This window comes from Amblyomma maculatum, chromosome 7 (assembly GCF_055883805.1).
Source record: "Amblyomma maculatum isolate TAMU_Amacu chromosome 7, ASM5588380v1, whole genome shotgun sequence".
NCBI lineage: Eukaryota > Metazoa > Arthropoda > Arachnida > Ixodida > Ixodidae > Amblyomma > Amblyomma maculatum.
The window spans coordinates 45,227,097-45,246,596 of record NC_139350.1 but is presented as its reverse complement, the minus strand read 5'-3'; the positions used below and the strand labels follow the sequence as shown (position 1 = coordinate 45,246,596).

The following is a 19,500-nucleotide window of genomic DNA, read 5'->3' as shown; positions in this document are numbered from 1 at the left end:
TGAGCTAGTTGGTGAATATTCATTATAAAAAACAGGAAAAAGCCAGCAAGACACACACAAGAAAAAGAAAATCAGGTGCCACACGTGTGTGTGTGGTGTTCTGTTTTTGTGTGCCCTGTCCAGTCTTTTTATGCCATGAATAAGACACTAGCTTGCCTGTCAAGCTGCCCTTTGTAAAACATGCCACACAAAATAGTCTGAAAGCTATACTCACATCTACTGCAGTGAGGTCCAGTCAATGCAGCGTTACGGTACTGTGGGCCTCCCAGGGTATGCTGGCTCTCTGATGTGCAGAAAAAGTGCTTGTACTAAACAGGTTGACATATGTTACTAGCAGGACTACTTACGGGATGCTTGCTGCTTGTCAACTGAAGATGGAACTGCAGGCCAAGGTGCTGGATTATGAGCTCTCATGAGTACTGAAAATCATATTTTCCTCAGCAAAGCTACAACAGCCTGTTTCATATTTTCTACTCACAAGATTGCTGCCTCCGGTGTGGACGGGATAAAGGTGCCATGGCTTGAGGTACTTCCGAGCCTGTTGCATAGGCCACTCCCACACTGTCTTCAGAGCAGTCTGATTCACTGTCTACTAAAAAGAAGACAGGTCAGTAGAATAACATAGCAACATAGCAAGCATAAATGAACAGCTTAGATAATGGCACAGTAATTATGCAAAATAGATAATTTTACAATGACTGACCAGATTAGAATGATGAACTAGCTTTAAGCACTTGCACATAGATGAAAAATCGCAAAACTTGCTCCTTTTTACCTTGCTCTTCAGCACTGATTGCTGCAGACGCAGAACTTTTACTTGTAATGTTCAGTCTGCCAGTTCCTTCTGCACATAAGAAGGCATATAAAATGTACAGCCCAAACTCTTTGGTAGTACACTGCTTTGCGGCCTTGCAAGAGCATTGCACAAGCCTTTTAAAACATTCAAAAACAAGGTTTTCCCCATAAAAGATAGCTGGGATAAGTGATTGATAGAATGTTATTTTCAGAGCAAATTCTTGGTGGGTTGCACTGCCTTAAAATATAAGGCACCGCAATACAGTGGAGGATTTAACATTTAAGTATATCTAAAAACCTAGACATAGATCATGCATTTTTTTTCACCCAAAATCCTGTGGGCAAACCAATGAAAATTCAAAGAGACAGAACACATACCTTTCATTGAAAAATGTTCTTGCAGTGGAGACCTTGTCATAACCTCAGGACTAGAACTTAGTGCTCGTCGTATTTTCCTCCTAGGTCCACTTCACTCTCAAGATCAGAAGTCTCTTCAGCACGACGAATCTTCTTTCGTGCTTCAAAATAGCTGCCTAAAGCAAATACACAATGTAATTAGATGCAGATAAAAACAGAATTGATTATGAGGCAGCGAATCGGGAAACACAGACAGGAAGAAGGACAACCGCTGTCTGCTTCCTGGTGCGCTGCCTCATAATAAATGGCATTCAACCAGCTCAATTATCCACTTTAGAGACATAATATTTGTCACTATGCCCCACTTCGATTATGCCTTTTCACAAGTTCTATCATTCATCTTTAGAAGCATTGATCATGTCACCAGTCCATCGTCTTTCCAGCAAAATCGATCACGACAAGACCATTTACTCACCCCCTTCTATAACATGTGCTCACCTCCAATCATTTTTTTCGTCAAATCATCTAGGGACAGTAAAAATCTTCCAAACGAAGCTGTTGCACCTTACCAACCTGATCCACTTCAAGAAAGAAACCAAATCCATCATCCTGCACCTGTCCTGCCCATCCCTCATATAATGCCTGATATCTGGAGTCTTTGAGGTATAATAAATAAATAATTCAAGGACAGGCAATGATTTCCTGTATGACGCCAACCTTAAGTGGCAACAGTCCCCTAGCTGATTTGGACATGCCAGGTTCGTCACACGCTGGCTATTATTTCTGGCTCTGGATGAGCCCAACTTGTCATTTCTTTTTCTATACTCTGTCTCTGGTTTGCAGCAAGTATCTCCAATACAAATTTTAGTTAAGCTGCCAGGTGCAGGCAAAGGTACTAAAATACTGTTTTGGTTGCAACTTTATTTTTAAAGAACAGTCCACTAAAGTCATAGATGATAATCTCAGCCACTAAGAGCTGAAGCAAAAAACGATACTTGTATTGCAGTATAAAAACCTATGCACTTCATTAAAATAAAATATGCAAGCTTGTCACTGTGGGTGAAATAAACGCTCCATCGCATTCAATGCAGGTTTATTCAATACTGGTTAAAAAAGATATTGGTTCTAAAATTTTATCAAAAATGCTAACCAAAGCCCCATATTATTACTAAGAATTGCTTTTGTGAGAACAAAAACTGTCACCTGCTTACTGGAAGTGTTAAATGTGCGTATGAAGCAAAAATACATGACTCACTGAATGTCTCCAAAGGTATACAGGGAACCCGTATCCAGTCTGAAGTAGGTGAGGCTCCACACTTGACCAGGTTTTCAATATTTCGTGAGTATGCTGGCCACATATATTCACTGCCATTTAGCCACTTGTTATGGACAATAGCAATGCTGTTTTCTTCTTGTGGAAATTTTACAATAACAAAACTGTCCCCTTGAAAAAAAGTTTTTACAGAAAAAATTAGCCCTATTTACAAAAAGAAGATCCATTCACGCCTTTGTGTGAATAACGGGAAAAACAACAAACTTATTCTGCCATGGAATTTTCATGCACTTTTCTGAAATGAAGCCAAGAGGCCACGATTGCAAGGCAGAAGGCTGGGAAACAACATGAATTCCCAAGAGAGAAGAACAACAAGGTGTAGTGTACAATTCCTGTTGCTTCAAAAACTTTCGCCCAATGATGTGTGGTACACCTGCTGTGGTATGAGCAAAGTTTTCAATAGCCACTAGGCTTCCATCAATAAGCCTGCAGCAGCTGTCTTTCTTTCCAGTACAAAACAGAGTGCCTTCAGGGAGTACCACCTTCCTGAATTGTGGCCCTTGACATGGATATATAAGTGGGCCACACTGGTGTTCAGAGCTAAATACTGGATGTGACCTTGCATCAGCAGCAACTCTGTAATCCACAAGAGATTTTTCAGCGAGCCGGTTCGACAGCTGTTCTAATGGAAACTGTGGCTTTCGCAAAAGCTTCTTGATAACGCTCATGTGGTTTTCAAAAGGGAAAGCACTCCATGAATCAAGCGGCCCAAGGCGCCGTGCGTCAGCAGCAAGATGACAGAGAGCGTGGACATTATGAGACACATACTGTTTCCCATAAATTGTTGCAAAGCTGCTGATAAAGTTTCTCAGCAAGTCATCAGCATAATCAAAATCATCTGCAGTTGTCTTTTCGGATGCCAGGATGGTGACTGCCACATGAAGGAACAAGAAGTTCTCGTACATTTCAAATGGAATTGTAGAAGACAACACCAAGGGACCACTACAGCAAGAAGAATCGGAACTCTGTTGCCTTCCATCGTTCTAGGCCGGTCAAACCTCTCGTTTTTCTGTTGAAATCAGAAGGCACATACTGAGCTAGCTCATTCAACTTGCATGAAAGCCGATTCAAAATGCCAGTTCCCTGCCTGACATGTCTAGGGCCACGAACCCACAAGAGCAAAATTTTGCGCACGACTCCTAAACACACAAGATGCATATAGCCTAGTGGGATGTCCCGAACCATATCTATTGGCAGCCTTTCAAGAACTGTGTCACCAGCATGATGCTCCTTCTGAAACTGTCCCCGAAAAGTGGTCTTAGTCCTGACCCACGAAACACAAAAAGAGCTAATTGACATATAGAATATGTCTAGGCCAAGAAATGGGCACTTCTAAAAGAAGACTCATTTGAGACGTTCTGTAGACCCAAGAGCTACAAGCCTTCCTGTAGCTCCGATTTAGCTCTGCTAACGCTACGCCAGTAGAAGTCTTGAAAACTTCTCGCCTAGAAAATTTTTATACTTGTTCTAGACATTGCTTCTAGCTGTAGCTCTGCTATAGCTGTGCTAGTAGACATCTTTAAACCCTCTTGGTTAGAACGTTTCTATTCTTGTTTTAGATGTGTAACGATTTGCAGTTTGTGCTCATTGTCCTCAATTCTGCATGTGAGGTCAAAGTGCTCTGCTTTGAGAGCATTTTTTTTTCTAAATTTAATGAAATGACACAGTTAACTAGGGAGAAGGCGAATTGATGAAGGCTTGCACTTTGTACAACACAATAAGACACAGCTAGAGATGGCGCAAAATCAGTTGGGCTGAAGAGAATTAAAATTTTAATTTTTTTATAGAATTTTAAATTTTACTCCTTTACCACCCCACCGATTATGTGCCATCTCTAGCTGTTTCTTACAGTGCTGTAGAAAATACAAGCCTTCAACAATTCACCCTCTCCCCAGTTAACTGTAATTTAAAATTTAGAAAAAAAATGCTCTCAAAGCAGACTATTGTGTGATCTCGCATGCAGAATTGAGGACAATGAGCACAAACTACAAGTCACTACACTCAAAGTGAATGCACATGCTCAATGTATGAAGAACACATGCTTCTCCAGTCCGAATTTTTATTGCACTCCATCTACAAAAGTAAAAGCAATCAGCAAATAAACTTGTTGACAATATGGATTTGAGAAGCCTTTTTTGAAGGTTCTTCTGCAAAAGTAAATTCCAAACAACCTGCACTGGCAAAAAACAGTTAAGTTACAGGCATGTATGCAAATGCACTGGTGTAAACTCACTGGAACCATCCGCCCAGAAGGTTCTGCATAAAAATATTTTTTTTTTGTAACTTGCATAGGTATATAAAATCATAATGCATACTGAAGGCATTGGCTGATGAGCTAAATTCAATGGCTTATCGTAAGCTCCAGGTTCTGCGTTTTCCAGGGGTCTTTAAGACAGACAAGATTCCAGCAACCTGCGAAGACACAAAAAGTGCTCAAAATATTCAAACAAGCCAAAGGCAGTGGCAGTTGAGCTACGTGCCTGAGATCTGTGGGGTTTTTAAGAAAAAAAAATATGCACGGAGAAACGAAACACCAAAATACGGTGATACCACTAACATCTATTCAAAATGTCCGGACCTACCATGAACACCATTGAAATCATTCACCTAGTAGGCCATGCATGAAAAAAAAAATCCCTTATAGCTCGCACCACAAAACGAGGTCGAGGCAGTGGCCTTATGCTTCGGGCATTGACCTACCGTGAACCTAAAGAACAATCTTTTCTAGTCTGTTTTAAGAGAAGAAAGTTTTATTCACCCTGTACATACACAGAAAACCTTAAAGTGAGCTGAGGTTACTGATTTGAAAACGCTACGGTGCAAAGATGACAACAAAAACGAATAGGACACCATATGCGCACAACTACCAACTATTTATTGGAAGAAAACACAAATATTCTACACCTGATACCAGTGAAGCGCCGGAATGTTTTCAAACAGACTCGTATAATTCCACATCTTCAACACGACCATTAGCAACAAAATAACTCCTCAAAATATATTGCTTCAATTCTACATTTGCTACCGCACATACTGAGCACGCATCAGTGAAGTTAACAAAGCCAATACAACAAAGCTAAGTAGCTTGTTGGGCGAGTTGGTTGGACAGTACGTTAAAACAGCGCTAGAAACATGGACAGATAGAAAGACAAACACGCATTGCTATCTACCCGTGTTTCTAGCGCGCTAGTCAGGCGCATCTGCGGTTCAACTTCGGCGCGCTGCATTCACCATACAAGAGAAGTGGAAAGTTACTTACTGTTGTGAAATATGAGCTCCATATCACAGCACAGTAGTGGTTGTAAAATACAGCGCGGGAAAGCTGCAAAATAAGCGTAAATGTTCAAGCGCGGGAAACAGACAGCACACCGAACACACACCATCGAGAGCACGTTGAGTAACCGTTGAGCATGTCGAAAGACGAGAAAAGATGAGTTGAACGATCGGTGCGCGCGGGTAGCAAGCAGTCGCTAGCGACTGCAATGCCAAAATGCTAATAAAGCAATGACTGCCTACAAAACCCAACTATTACAAAAACAATTATGAGTTCATTTTATTTTGTTTTCCAATTTAACCTTATTTTTTGTGAAGAAATAAGAAAAAAAAACCTGAAATAATAAAGCAATGTTGACAAATCGTAAATTGCATCGGCATCGAGCAAAGCGCCACCACGCAGCAGGCTTCAGCGTACGGAACGATATTTGAGCGTGCGATCGGCTCTACTGCTGACTGTTCTCTTGCCCAAGCAACAAACAACATTATTTGCTATGCATTTTCCGGCAGTGCGGTGGTTTTCGCGTGCTCCCAAGCAAGCCGGAGTAGAAGCATGTCATTCGAATGCCTCCCGTCTTCTTTCAGGACCCCTATGCTACCCCAGTGCGGCCTTACGAGCGGCAATACGGTGGTTTTCTGGTGTTGGGCAGGCAAGCTGGAATGAAGAGGCATTCGTAGCATAAAAAAGTGTTGTCATTCGCGTGCCTCCCCTCGTCTTTCAGGACCGGTGTGCAACCCAATGCAGCCTTACGAGCGGTAGGTTAGCTGGACCGTAAATGACGGGGCTTTGGTTCCCGCTAGATCGAACCGCAGTTTCAAAGTTCGAGGTTATTTTAAAGCGGTCTCTTACTTTCTTAATACCGTTTCTTGGGCTAGTTGGTTCATATTTGTACTGTGAAAAACTGCGCCGAAATAAACACACCACAAGACAGAAGACGGGACAAAGGCTCTACTCACAACTGAATTTATTGAAACCCACGAGCGATCTTATATAGGCGAAGTTTCCAAAGGGAAAGAAGGATGGGGAGAAAGATAGGGGAAATAATCAAACGACCATCGAGAACGCAAAAAAAAAACTCGGTTAATGGATAGCAGAATCTAAAAACCTAATTTCGGAGGCCAGAAGAGATAATGAGGGGATGCTGATACACCTGCTGTCAAACTTCTTAAGGTAGAAAGCCTCCAAACTAACACGTGCCGTTTTATCCTTACTCTTTCCAAGAATCTTCGTCTCATTCAACCTGGCCCCGCATCCGTTGCAGTTGATTACGTGCGCTACCAAATGTGCGTTCACAAAGTGTTCTGTTGGAGTGGTCTATGCTATTCCCTTGACGTGTGGAAAGTTGTACGTAGGCCAAACTGGCCAATGCATCAACGAGCGTTTGGGGGAACATGCACGAAATTTGTCCGATTTAAAAGACAAGTACGCACATTTGGTAGCGCACGTAATCAACTGCAACGGATGCGGGGCCAGGTTGAATGAGACGAAGATTCTTGGAAAGAGTAAGGATAAAACGGCACGTGTTAGTTTGGAGGCTTTCTACATTAAGAAGTTTGACAGCAGGTGTATCAGCATCCCCTCATTTTATCTCTTCTGGCCTCCGAAATTAGGTTTTTAGATTCTGCTATCCATTAACCGAGTTTTTTTTTTTGCGTTCTCGATGGTCGTTTGATGATTTCCCCTATCTTTCTCCCCATCCTTCTTTCCCTTTGGAAACTTCGCCTATATAAGATCACTCGTGGGTTTCAATAAATTCAGTTGTGAGTAGCGCCTTTGTCCCGTCTTCTGTCTTGTGGTGTGTTTATTTCGGCGCAGTTTTTCACAGTACTCTTACTTTCTGTTCCTGATTATCAAATAATCAAGTTGAGACATTGGAGTAATGCAAAGCTGTCTAACAATTTATGTGCCGTAATTATTGCTTAATTCCGTGGCTGCAATAAACCATGCGTAGAAAATGTTCGCTGCGATTCCTGAACATTCTTTGAATAGGGATTCAACATTCTGAACAGGAGAAACATGAAGTATTCTTTTGTGGAGTTTTATAAGTTAGTAAACCCTTTCTACAATAGTATTTGTGAAACGTTTCTGAATAAACATCGCTGAGAGGTCTTTGGAAAAATATCTAATTGATGTCTCCAAAAAAACATATCTGAGACGTCTTTGAAAAGGCGTCTTAGCATAGACGTGCTAACGAAGTTTTCCAGGAAACTTCTTTCCGTCGACGTCTGTGAGAGGTTTTGTTCTAGAACAAGATGTTTGTAGCCTTCCAGAGCTGTTTAAAGAAGTTTATTAGACGTTAATTTGTTTCGTGGGGAGACTTCTAGTGATATTTAAAAAACATACTCTGCCTTGCTTGTATGTGCCTTTCACGGTACATTTTGTGCAGCTGTAATACCCTGTGTGGCTTTTGATGCTCAGAATGAAAGCCTTTGCTGGCGCATCACAGATCAGTGCATTAAGCCGGGCAGGGATAGCACGTCCACACAATCTGATGCCTGAAGTCAGAACCTCTTCTAACTCATCAACAAAATGACGAAGAAACTCATTTGCATTGTCAGGCTTGCTGTCGCCAAAGAAAACGCCAACTTCGAAAATGTTGTTACACTTCAGGTTTTTCACTTGCCCGAGAATAGGCCAGAATTGGCTCCTAGAGCTCTTTGCAATTGGAAGCCCGTCAATGTTGAAGTTTAGGATCAGCTCCTGAGGCAGACTTCTTTCCCGCCCTACAACACGACGGATGCCATCTACAATGCCAAAATGGCAGTACTTTCCACCAGAGAGGTGCAAAATGCCGACTGACCTCCTAGGAGTCTCTAGAAATGCCCTTGCAGACCTTGGAAAGGAAGAAAAACATGAATGGCTGCGCAGGAGCGCCAGAAGCAAGTTAAGTGATGCATGGGTCATGCCCGACTCAAGTGCAAATATCTGCAAGTTCCTACGGAACAACAAAACATCGTCCTGAGTGTCAGGCAGCTCTTCAGTCGGCGATAAGTTGCATTCATGGCTCCAAAGTGAAACGCTAGCAACGCTAAAATCATCGTTGAGTGGGGAATGTTCAACTGCACTGCAATGACATCTGCTGCGCGAGGCTGTAGCGACGAGCTCGTCGTGTTGAGAACGCGGTGAGACAGTGGGCGCAGTTTCTTCGATGTCGTCTAAGTCATCAACAATGGACCGAGAAGATTCCTCCCTACTACACAATGCCAACAGTTCGAGGCACTCATTTGTACGCCAATTTCTAGTGCGCCGAAATTTCCGTTGTGAACACGCCGCCATGGCTGAACCAACAAGTCAAAAGCGAGAGACGAACTGGTCACTTACCTTGTTTTGTGTCGGTTTCTCGCTTCTCAGACAGACATCGTTGCATCAGGGTGTCTTCCGCCAGTAATTTTGCGTTCAAATGCTGAACAATGTCACGTCCTTGCAAGCAACGGCAGCAACGGCCAATGTTACCAAACACACAGGCTGATTGTTTTGCGCGGGAAAAGCGCGGAATAGAATTCGCCTGGCTTGGCTTGATTCGGATAGCGCGGATAGCTTGGAAATGATGATGATGATAATGCAACGTTGTTGGTACTCCAGCCGAAAAAAGCAGTTGAAAGACACAGAAACTACGAAGTTCACAAACAAAGCATTCCACCCAGCCACACTCGCACATGGAGGAAAAAAAAAAACTAAGGAGGGAAAAAACAAAAAAGAGCCAGTCGGTCCCCTCGAGCGCATGCGCGAATAAGCGCGGCGCGGGTTCCGCGGGAGAGCGCAGCCGCGCGCCCAACGTTGTGCGCGCCCGCGCCATGGCCGACGCGCGCACTAATTAAAATATACCGACATCAAAACATTCTAGGGACCGACTCGGACAGCGAAAAAACGGAGGAGGGAACGGTGTCCTCGGCACTTGGCTTGCAAAAGTTGGCCGCGTGCCGTCACGCTCTCTCCTTATATATATATATTATTTTTTACCTCCTTGCACTCACGCGGTCGCGCGCGCACACCCACACACAGACTACACACACGACCGAAATTACACCCAGCATTGATTACTAAAAAAAAAGAAAAACTAATTATACCGGCACGAATTTTGAAAAAGTGCATTAGTGTCATTGGAGCGGCTAGTGCTGCGCAAGAGCGAGGCAATTTGTGAGAAATGAGCTTTAAGTAGAGCCGCAGATGCCATTCAAAACAAGAAAGCAAAAAATATACTTCGTGATCCGGAATAGATCCTTTCCCGATTTTTTGAGGATGAGTCCAAATGCTTTTTCCTATGGACGTCCTCAGAAAGTCTGTAACGGATCTAGGATGTTTGGACCATTCCAGGATATCCTGAGGACATTCTGTGTTTATTGGGTATAGTTTTCCGGCTGGGTAACGGGTCGTTGGCGCATTGGCGAAATGGAGTGGCAACGTGGTGATGGCGAACGACGAGGGCGGATGTCCGGAGGATCAGGGGGTGCTGTTGGAGGACCCGATGGGACTGGGAACTGGGGGGGCAAATAAGGTGGCGCAGGCTGTGCAGCAAAGGCCATATTTATTCGGCGCCGGCAGTAGCGTGTAGTGTGTCCAGGGATGCCGCAGTGGTAGCAAATAGGCCTGTTGTCTGCAGTGCGCCATGGAGATGGTGTCTGACGCAAGGGGGGAGCAAAAGCTGTTGGTGCGGACCGCATGGGGGGCGAAGCATAGGCATATGCTGGCGCAAGCGGTGAACTTGAAGTGACTTCGGCATACGTGCGACGCAATACTTGAGGAGGAGCCGGCGCGAATGCTGTAGCGTAGCTCAGTGGCGCAACGCCGGATGATGAAACTGTGGGCATGAGTAACGGCATTGAGGGTGCGACCGGAGCTGATTGAGGAACAGGATTAGGGAGGAGTTCAGATACATGCTGCTGGATTGCATGGCGAAGCTCAGGAACAAGCCCAGTTGTTGACGACTCCTTAACATATGGCTGTAGGGACAGTTGTCGCGCGACCTCCTGACGTACAAAAGCCTTGATGTCTTCAGAGAGGCTAGATGACTCCCTCTCCGCGGCTAATCCAGCGAGTGATGCTTGAGGCTGGCGAATCAAAGCACGCTCCTTGCGGTGTTCGTCGTAGCTTTGACAGAGGTCGTAGATTTCCTGACCGTATTGGGGCCTTTGGCGATAAGCTTATTGAAAGCGCCGGCATCAATTCCTGTGAGCAGATGACATATCTTAACGGCCTCGGTCATAGTGGGTTCAACGTGGCGACTCAAATCAACAATGTCCACAATATAACGGGTGAACGTTTCACCGGGCAGCTGTAGTCGCGATCGAAGACGCTGTTCCGCGCGGAGTTTTCGGACGGCGGGGCGGCCAAAGACATCAGAAAATTTCGTCTTGAAATTCGCCCAGGTGGCAAAGTTTGACTCGTGGTTTCGCAACCACAGATTAGCGACGTCGCTCAAGTAAAAGATGACATTGTTGAGCTTACGGTTGTCGTCCCAGTTATTGTGACGGCTGACCCGTTCGTAAGTGGTCAGCCAATCGTCGACGTCGTCATCGCTGCTTCCACTGAAGGTAGCCGGGTCCCGTTGATGAAGCGCACCTGTGCAGGTGACGGGCGGAGGCAGGTGCAATGAAGTCGGCTCCGTCATTGGGGTAGTCAATGTTCTGCTGCGAAGTTCCAGGGCGAGATGGGTACAGGGAACCTCAGATTGACCTCCACACAGTGAAATGTGGATTTAATGGTTGGTTGGAATGTCTAGCGCTGGCAGTACTTTGGGCACAGCAGGATCGAATTACCAGCCGCAGGTCACAGCTTCAGCGCGAGCGAGATGGGCGCCGGAGAGAAGCGATGGTGATGGCGATGCCGCAGCGTTTTCTGTTCTTTGTCTTCTTTACACACAATATAATGCAGGCTCTAATATAAAATATACATCAAACAAAAAATTTAAAATATAAAGAAATATGTATATCTATCAACCTTGTTATATTAAGCTGCAAGAACAGTCGAGAACAATGGAACTGCAAACTTTCAACCCTTAACCAGACAATGACACATTAAGACCTTGAAACTGGAAACATTGTGTGCATTAAAAAGGGATGTTTTACTGGAACAATAAAAAAACTGTCCAATATCATCATCTGGCAACTATGGTTTGGTTTGGTTTGTGGGGTTTAACGTCCCAAAGCAACTCAGGCTATGAGAGACGCTGTAGTGGAGGACTCCGGAAATTTCGACCACCTGGGGATCTTTAACGTGCGCTGACATCGCACAGCACACGGACGCCACTTCGTTTCGCCTCCATCGAAACGCAGCCGCCGTGGTCGGGATTCGATCCCGGGAACTCCGGCACAGTAGTCGGGCGTCTTACCACTGCACCACCCCGGCGGGGCCATCTGGCAACTATGAAAGGACAAATTGAAATCTAAAATGCATATATTGATGTCTCACAACATAAATAGATCAGTGTATATTCAGCTGTGTTTTTTATTGTATCAGAATATAATGCAGGCTTCAATATAAAATAAACATAGAACAAAAATTTAGAATATACAAAATATGCAAATCTATCAACCTTGTTATGTTAATCTCCATGAACAGTTAGCAATAGAACTGCAAACTTTCAACCAACAACCAGACAATAACTCACTCAGACCTTTAAATTGGAAAGATTGTTTCATTAAAAACGGATGTTTCACTGCAAAAATAAAAGAAACTCTCCATTATTATCATCTGTCAACTATAAAAGCTGAAATTCAAATCTAGAATGGAAATATATGTCTGACAACATGACTAGAAAAAGAGTGACAAAATCAGGTGGAGCCTTTTTTTATAAAAATATTGTAACGGGTATTGCGCCAAGCGTCTGGGCAATGCATTGAGCCTAGAAGACTGCCGAAGTCCGAGAGCAGTCCGAGAAGTGGTCTGGGCGCGGTTAGAGGCAACCAACTTTGTCATCTATGCCAACCAGCAACCACTTCATTGTCTACGTCAACTTGCCACTGATTGCCTCTGCTTCGTCGTCGACTATAGTTTGTATCATAATAGAGCAGGCTCTAATATAAAATAAACATCAAGCACAAATGTTTAGAATATGCAAATTATATAATTTATCAACCTTGTTATTTTAAGCTGCATGAGCATTCAGCAACAATGGAACTGCAAACATTCAACCATTAACCAGAGAATAACTCATTGGGACCTTTAAACTGGAACCGTTTTTCGCTATAAAAGGGAACGTTTTTCTGCAAAAATAAAGAAACTGTCCCGTATCATCATCTGGCAACTATGAAAGCACAAATTCCAATCTAGAATGAAAATGTCAATGTCTGACAACATAACCAGAAAAATAGTGACAAAATCGGGTGCAGCTTTTTGTGTATCAATACATAGTGCAGGCTCTGAAGTACAATAATCATCAAGCCAAAAATTAAGAATATACAAAATATGTAAATCTATCAACCCTGTTATCTTAGGCTGCACAAAGAGTCGGCAACAATGAAACTGCAACTTTTCAACCAACGACCAGACAATAACTAATTCGCGTCTTAAACCGGAAACATTTTGTGCATTAAAAAGGGAAGTTTTACTGGAAAAATAAAAGAAATCGTCCAATATAATTATCTGGCAACTATGAAAGGACAAATTCTAACCTAGAATGGAAATATCAATGTTTGACAACATAACTAGAACAACAGTGACTAAATCACGTTGCAGTTTATTGTATCAATATAATGCAGGCTCTAATATAAAATAAACATCAAACAAAAATTTAAAAGATAAAGAAATATGTATATCTATCAACATTGTTAATTAAGCTGCAAGAACAGTCGAGAACAATGGAACTGCAAACTTTCAACCATTAACCAGACAATTCCTCATTCAGACCTTGAACCTGAAAACAATTTGTACATTGAAAAGGGATGTTTTAATGAAAAAAATAAAAGAAACAGTCCAATATCATCATCTGGCAACTATGAAGGACAAATTGAAATCTAAAATGGAAATATTGATGTCTCACAACATAAATAGATCAGTGACTAATCAGCTGTGTTTTTATTGTATCAGAATTGAATGCAGGCTTCAATATAAAATAAACACCAAACAAAAAATTTAGAACGTACAAAATATGTAAATCTATCAACCTTCTTATGTTAATCTGCATGAACAGTTGGCAACATTGGAACTGCAAACATTCTGCCAACAACCAGACAACAAATCACTCAGTCCTTTATATTGGAAAGATTTTTTCATTAAAAATGGACGTATTACTGCAAAAATAAAAGAAACTTTCCAATATTATCATCTGGCAACTATAAAAGCTGAAATTCAAATCTACAATGAAAATATCGATGTCTGACAACATAACTAGAAAAAGAGTGACAAAATCAGGTGGAGCCTTTTTTTATCAAAACGTTGTAACGGGTATTGCGCCAAGCGTCTGGGCAATGCATTGAGCCTCGAAGACTGCCGAAGTCCGAGAGCAGTCCGAGAAGCGGTCTGAGCGCGGTTCCCGGCAACCAACTTTGTCATCTATGCCAACCAGCAACCACTTCATCGTCTGCATCAACTAGCCACTGATTGCCTCTGCTTTGTTATCGACTATAGTTTGTATCATAATAGAGCAGGCTCTAATATAAAATAAACATCAAGCACAAACGTTTAGATTATACAAACTATATAAATCTATCAACCTTGTTATTTTAAGCTGCATGAGCGGTCAGCAACAATGGAACTGCAAACATTCAACCATTAACCAGAGAATAACTCATTGGGACCATTAAACTGGAACCATTTTTCGCTATAAAAAGGCACGTTTTACTGCAAAATAAAGAAACTGTCGAGTATCATCATCTGGCAACTAGGAAAGCACAAATTCCAATCTAGAATGGAAATGTTGATGTGTAACAACATAACTAGAAAAACGGTGACAAAATCAGGTCGAGCTTTTTTTTGTATCAAAAATAGTGCAGGCTCTGAAGTAAAATAATCATCAAACCAAAAATTAAGAATATAGAAAATATGTAAATCTATCAACATTGTTATCTTAGGCTGCACGAGCAGTTGGCAACTACGAAACTGCAAATTTTCAACCACCGACGAGACACTAAATCATTCTTGAGGCTTTAAACTGGAAACATTTTTCGCATTAAAAAGGGATGTTTTACTGTAAAAATAAAAGAAACTGTCTAATATGATCATCTGGCAACTATGAAAGCAGAAATTCAAATCTAGAACCATTGAGGGAGGAAACAACTTAGGAGAGGCCCTTGACATTCCCAATGCATTGGAGAAAGTGTGGCGGAAGCGACGTCAAAATTTAGGGTTAGCCAAGTCGGGCCATTAGCAACGGCGACGCGTTGCTATGAAAACTCGGGCCACTAGCAACTGCGTTGCTAAGGCCCCTAGGTACGTGAACGTCGCGGAGAAAGGGTAAAGGAGGAGGAGAGACTTTGCAGCGTCCGGTCGCGGCGCGGCCGCGCCGGCTTCAAAAAAATGACGTCAGGGCCTCTCCTAAGCTTTCCTTCCTCCATGTCTAGAACGTATATATCGATGACTGACAAGATAACTAGAACAAGTGACAAAATCAGGCGGAGTTTTTTTTGTATCAAAATATAGTGCAGGCTCTCAAGTAAAATAATAGTCAAACCAAAAATTATGAATACACAAAGTATGTAAATCTATCAACCTTGTTATCTTAGGCTGCACGAAAAGTTGGCAACTATGAAACTGCAAATTTTGAACCATCGACCAGACAATAACTCATTAACACCTTAAAACTGGAAACATTTTTTGCATTAAAAAGGGATGGTTTACTGAAAATATTAAAGGAATTGTCCAATATCATCATCTGGCAGCTATGAAGGGCAAATTCTAATCTAGAATGGAAATATCGATCTTTGACAACATAACTAGAACAACAGTGACTAAATCAGGCTGCGCTTTATTGTATCACAATATAATGCAGGCTCTAATATAAAATAAACATCAAAGAAAAAATTTAAAATATAAAGAAATATGTATATCTATCATCCTTGTTATTTTAAGCTGTTCGAACTGTTTGGAACAAAGCAACTGCAAATTTTCAACCTCCAACCAGAAAATAACTCATTCAGATCTTTAAACTGGAAACATTTTTGCATGAAAAAGTAATATGTACTCTAAAAATAAAAGAACCTGGCCTATATGGTCATCTGGCAACTATGAAAGCAGAAATTGCGATCTAAATGGAGATATAGTGCCTAGAATATACTGACTAGTGTGTCGAGCGCGGGCTGGGATGGCTCGGATAGCAATGAAATCCGCCGGCGACCGAATAGCGGTGCTGTGGTGCGAGAGGGTGCGAGCCGGTTTCTCGCGCACATTGCGCCGCGCTGCTGAGAGTTGGAAAGGGAGCTGCGCGTTGCTTTGGCTCACATTTAATGCTTTGTTTTAGAGCTCTTTCAAGAGCTTAGGATTGATATAACGTTTTAACATGCTAATGTTAATATCGAATTGCTTTGTGCAGATTGCTCGAACTTGAAAGCTCAATCGGTACGTGAGCCACACGCTAACCCGGTAAACGCACGTGAGAGCTTTCTCGTTTGGAGGAATTCAAACTCAAAGAATACAAGTCACGAAACACAGATTCGGTTTAATAGAACGAAGGCAGCATGTTTAATCAAAGGTGACAATGCGAGTGGAAGGCAATGCTGGCATGTTCTTCCCACTTGTCCAGATATCCTAAAAAGTCTTCCAAGAAACGCATGTCTGGGCTACCCGACTTAAGTGCACGCTTGGTTATCCTGGAGGTCATTACTCGTATCAGGCTATTGATTAGCTTGACGAAGTCTTCTGTTGGTTGCACCCGAGTGTATATAGTCTCCACATGCCGCCGGTGCAAAAAAAGCCCTTTAATAACCTCATCTCCAAAAAGTTGGAATGCAAGGTCAACCTTGATTGATTGAATGTGCTTTATTGAATGGGAAGGCTCATGGCCATGGATGGGGATAAAGGGGAGTAGACCCCACAGTCAAGCCAAGTTACAAGGCGTTCCGATTATCCACCATTACCGGCGGGACACGAGCAGATGGATGCTAGGTCAACCTTCATCTTTTCAAAGTTATTGGGTCTTAAGCACAAGCTAGGCTGTCATCCACGGAAGGTATCCGCATCCATGTAACCGGAATGAGAATGTCCTCAAACGGATGACGGCCTCCGTGGTGGTTAGGTGTCTGCAGTGTAGCCTGGCTGCCACTCTGTTCACCCACAATGCCCGCTTCACTGGAGCCGGAGGAGTCGTGTAGTCTTGAAAGCCAGCTTCGAGAAAACAGGAGCCCTCATTGATTTCCGAGCCCGAATCGCCGGGTCCAGTCCCTGCGTCCCACTTATGGCGTTTACGAGCTGGTTGCTGCTCGCATATGTTTCTTTCCTTCCTTTTTGGTGCCGTCTTGGGCACAAGGTGTGGAGGGTATAATGTTAACGTTTTGAAAATAACGATGTTAAAATAACCATCTTCTAGATGCTTCTGTTCGCACCCCAGTTATGTAACCCCCCTCACATAATACTCAAATCGGAGCCCGTGAGGTATTTGAATAAAAAAAAAAATAAATAAAAAAACAGCAGAACACAAACGAGGAACCTTTACTTACAGCGGCTAATTAAGGTACATCGCGGCCTGCGATTGCACAAGGTTTTGCCAAAGTCACCATCTTTTGAATGAAGAAGCTGACGAAGTTTTTTTTTTTTCTCAGATACACAATATGCATGAGACGCGGCCGGTTAATCGCGATGAAGCTCATTGGTAATGCCGTCCTTACGGTGAAACATGCGCCTAATATATAACTTCATCCATATGACATATGTGTAGTGCAAAAGGACAATCGAGGGACACAGAAAAGGTACACAACACAACACAGGTGCTGTCTGTAGCGCCTGCGTACACTCTTGTGCTACACACTGCCAGGGAGCACCGTTACCGACTCGCCCAGGTTTGCATCCTTTTGAATATAACTGCATGCTCTAAAAATGTTTCTCGCCAACAAAAGCAGTTGCCGTTTACCTTCCGTCATTTCTATCGATGCTTCGTTCCCATTGTACAGAATGCATACTTACGTAGCATCAGATAGCGCAGTAATACGTACCCTCCTTGTTCTAGCGGTAGCCCCGTTTGCCAAAAAAGCAAGTCTTCTCTGTGCACCACCGCTTTCTCTTTGGCATTTTTCTCTGCAGTCTAGTGAGAGGCACTGGGGAAACAACAATCGGGAACCGCGCTTCACCACTGGCGACACAGCAAAAAAAGAAGGGATACAGGCGAGCACAGAACGCGCGCACAAAACGAGAAAAAAAAACCGATGCAATCGTCGCCGAGCAGGTAGAAGTGCGGAACGACTCGCATGAGCAAACACCTACACCGTAAATAAACTACTGCACCTTCGTGAAAGCAAAAGACGCGCACAAGCAGGTTTAACACGCACCCACAACACCAACAGATTGCCGTATTCTGAAGAGAGAAAACTGCGTCGTCTGCTCAGGTGGCACCCTCCCGACAAGCAGCGCCCTCTGCCGCTAAAGATTGGCTTTCATTGCAAATAGCGCCATCCTCGCCCATAGGGAAGCGCGGGCGCTCGTCACACTAGCCAGTACATTCTAGGCACTATAATGGAGATATCATTGTTTGACGACATAACTAGAACAACCGTGACCAAAACAAGCTGCATTTTATTGTATCGCAATATAATGCAGGCTCTAATATAAAATATACATCAAACAAAAAATTTAAAATATAAAGAAATATGTATATCTATCAACCTTGTTATATTAAGCTGCAAGAACAGTCGAGAACAATGGAACTGCAAAAACTTCCAACAATTAACCAGGCAGTGACACATTAAGAACTTGAAAGTGGAAACATTTTGAGCATTAAAAAGGGATGTTTTACTGGAAAAATAAAAGAAACTGTCCAATATCGTCATCTGGCAGCTATGAAAGGACAAATTGAAATCTAAAATGGAAATATCCATGTCTCACAACATAAATAGATCAGTGACTATTCAGTTGTGTTTTTTATTGTATCAGAATATAATGCAGGCTTCAATATAAAATGAACATCAAACAAAAAATTTAGAATATACAAAATATGTAAATCTATCAACATTGTTATGTTAATCTGCATGAACAGTTGGCAACAATGGAACTGCAAACTTTCAACCAACAACCAGACAATAACTCACCCAGAACTTTAAATTGGAAAGATTGTTTGATTAAAAATGGACGTTTCACTGCAAAAATAAAAGAAACTCTACAATATTATCACCTGTCAACTATAAAAGCTGAAATTCAAATCTAGAATGGAAATATAGATGTCTGACAACATAACTAGAAAAAGAGTCACAAAATGAGGTGGAGCCTTTTTTTATCGAAATATTGTAACGGGTATTGCGCCAAGCGTCTGGGCAATGCATTGAGCCTAGGAGACTGCCGAAGTCCGAGAGCAGTCCGAGAAGCGGTCTGAGCGCGGTTAGAGGCAACCAACTTTGTCTGCCAACCTGCAACCACTTCGTCGTCTACATCAACTAGCCACAGATTGCCTCTGCTTTGTCATCGACTATAGTTTATATCATAATAGAGCAGGCTCTCATATTAAATAAACATCAACCACGAACGTTTAGAATATACAAATTATATAAATCTATCAAACTCTTTATTTTAAGCTGCATGAGCAGTCAGCAACAATGGATCTGCAAACATTCAACCATTAACCAGAGAATAACTCATTGGGACCTTTAAACTGGAACCATTTTTC

At 42.5% G+C, this 19,500-nt stretch overlaps 1 protein-coding gene, 1 long non-coding RNA gene and 1 pseudogene across 2 annotated transcripts; all 3 read right to left on the bottom strand.

Annotated features, from left to right (window-relative positions):
* Window positions 1-246: 246 nt before the first annotated feature.
* On the bottom strand, window positions 247-534 carry LOC146183107 (uncharacterized). The gene is made up of 3 exons (XR_014708465.1): window positions 479-534; window positions 348-395; window positions 247-283 (listed from the first exon to the last, which is right to left on the bottom strand). It is a non-coding gene; the product is annotated as an uncharacterized LOC146183107 (long non-coding RNA).
* A 696-nt stretch (window positions 535-1,230) lies between these two features.
* LOC146183106 (uncharacterized) lies at window positions 1,231-3,643 on the bottom strand (annotated as a pseudogene).
* Window positions 3,644-8,048: 4,405 nt separating this feature from the next.
* On the bottom strand, window positions 8,049-9,035 carry LOC146183105 (uncharacterized). The gene has a single exon (XM_084608328.1). It carries the CDS (start codon window positions 9,033-9,035, stop codon window positions 8,049-8,051), a length of 987 nt encoding a protein of 328 aa, XP_084464454.1.
* Window positions 9,036-19,500: the final 10,465 nt, after the last annotated feature.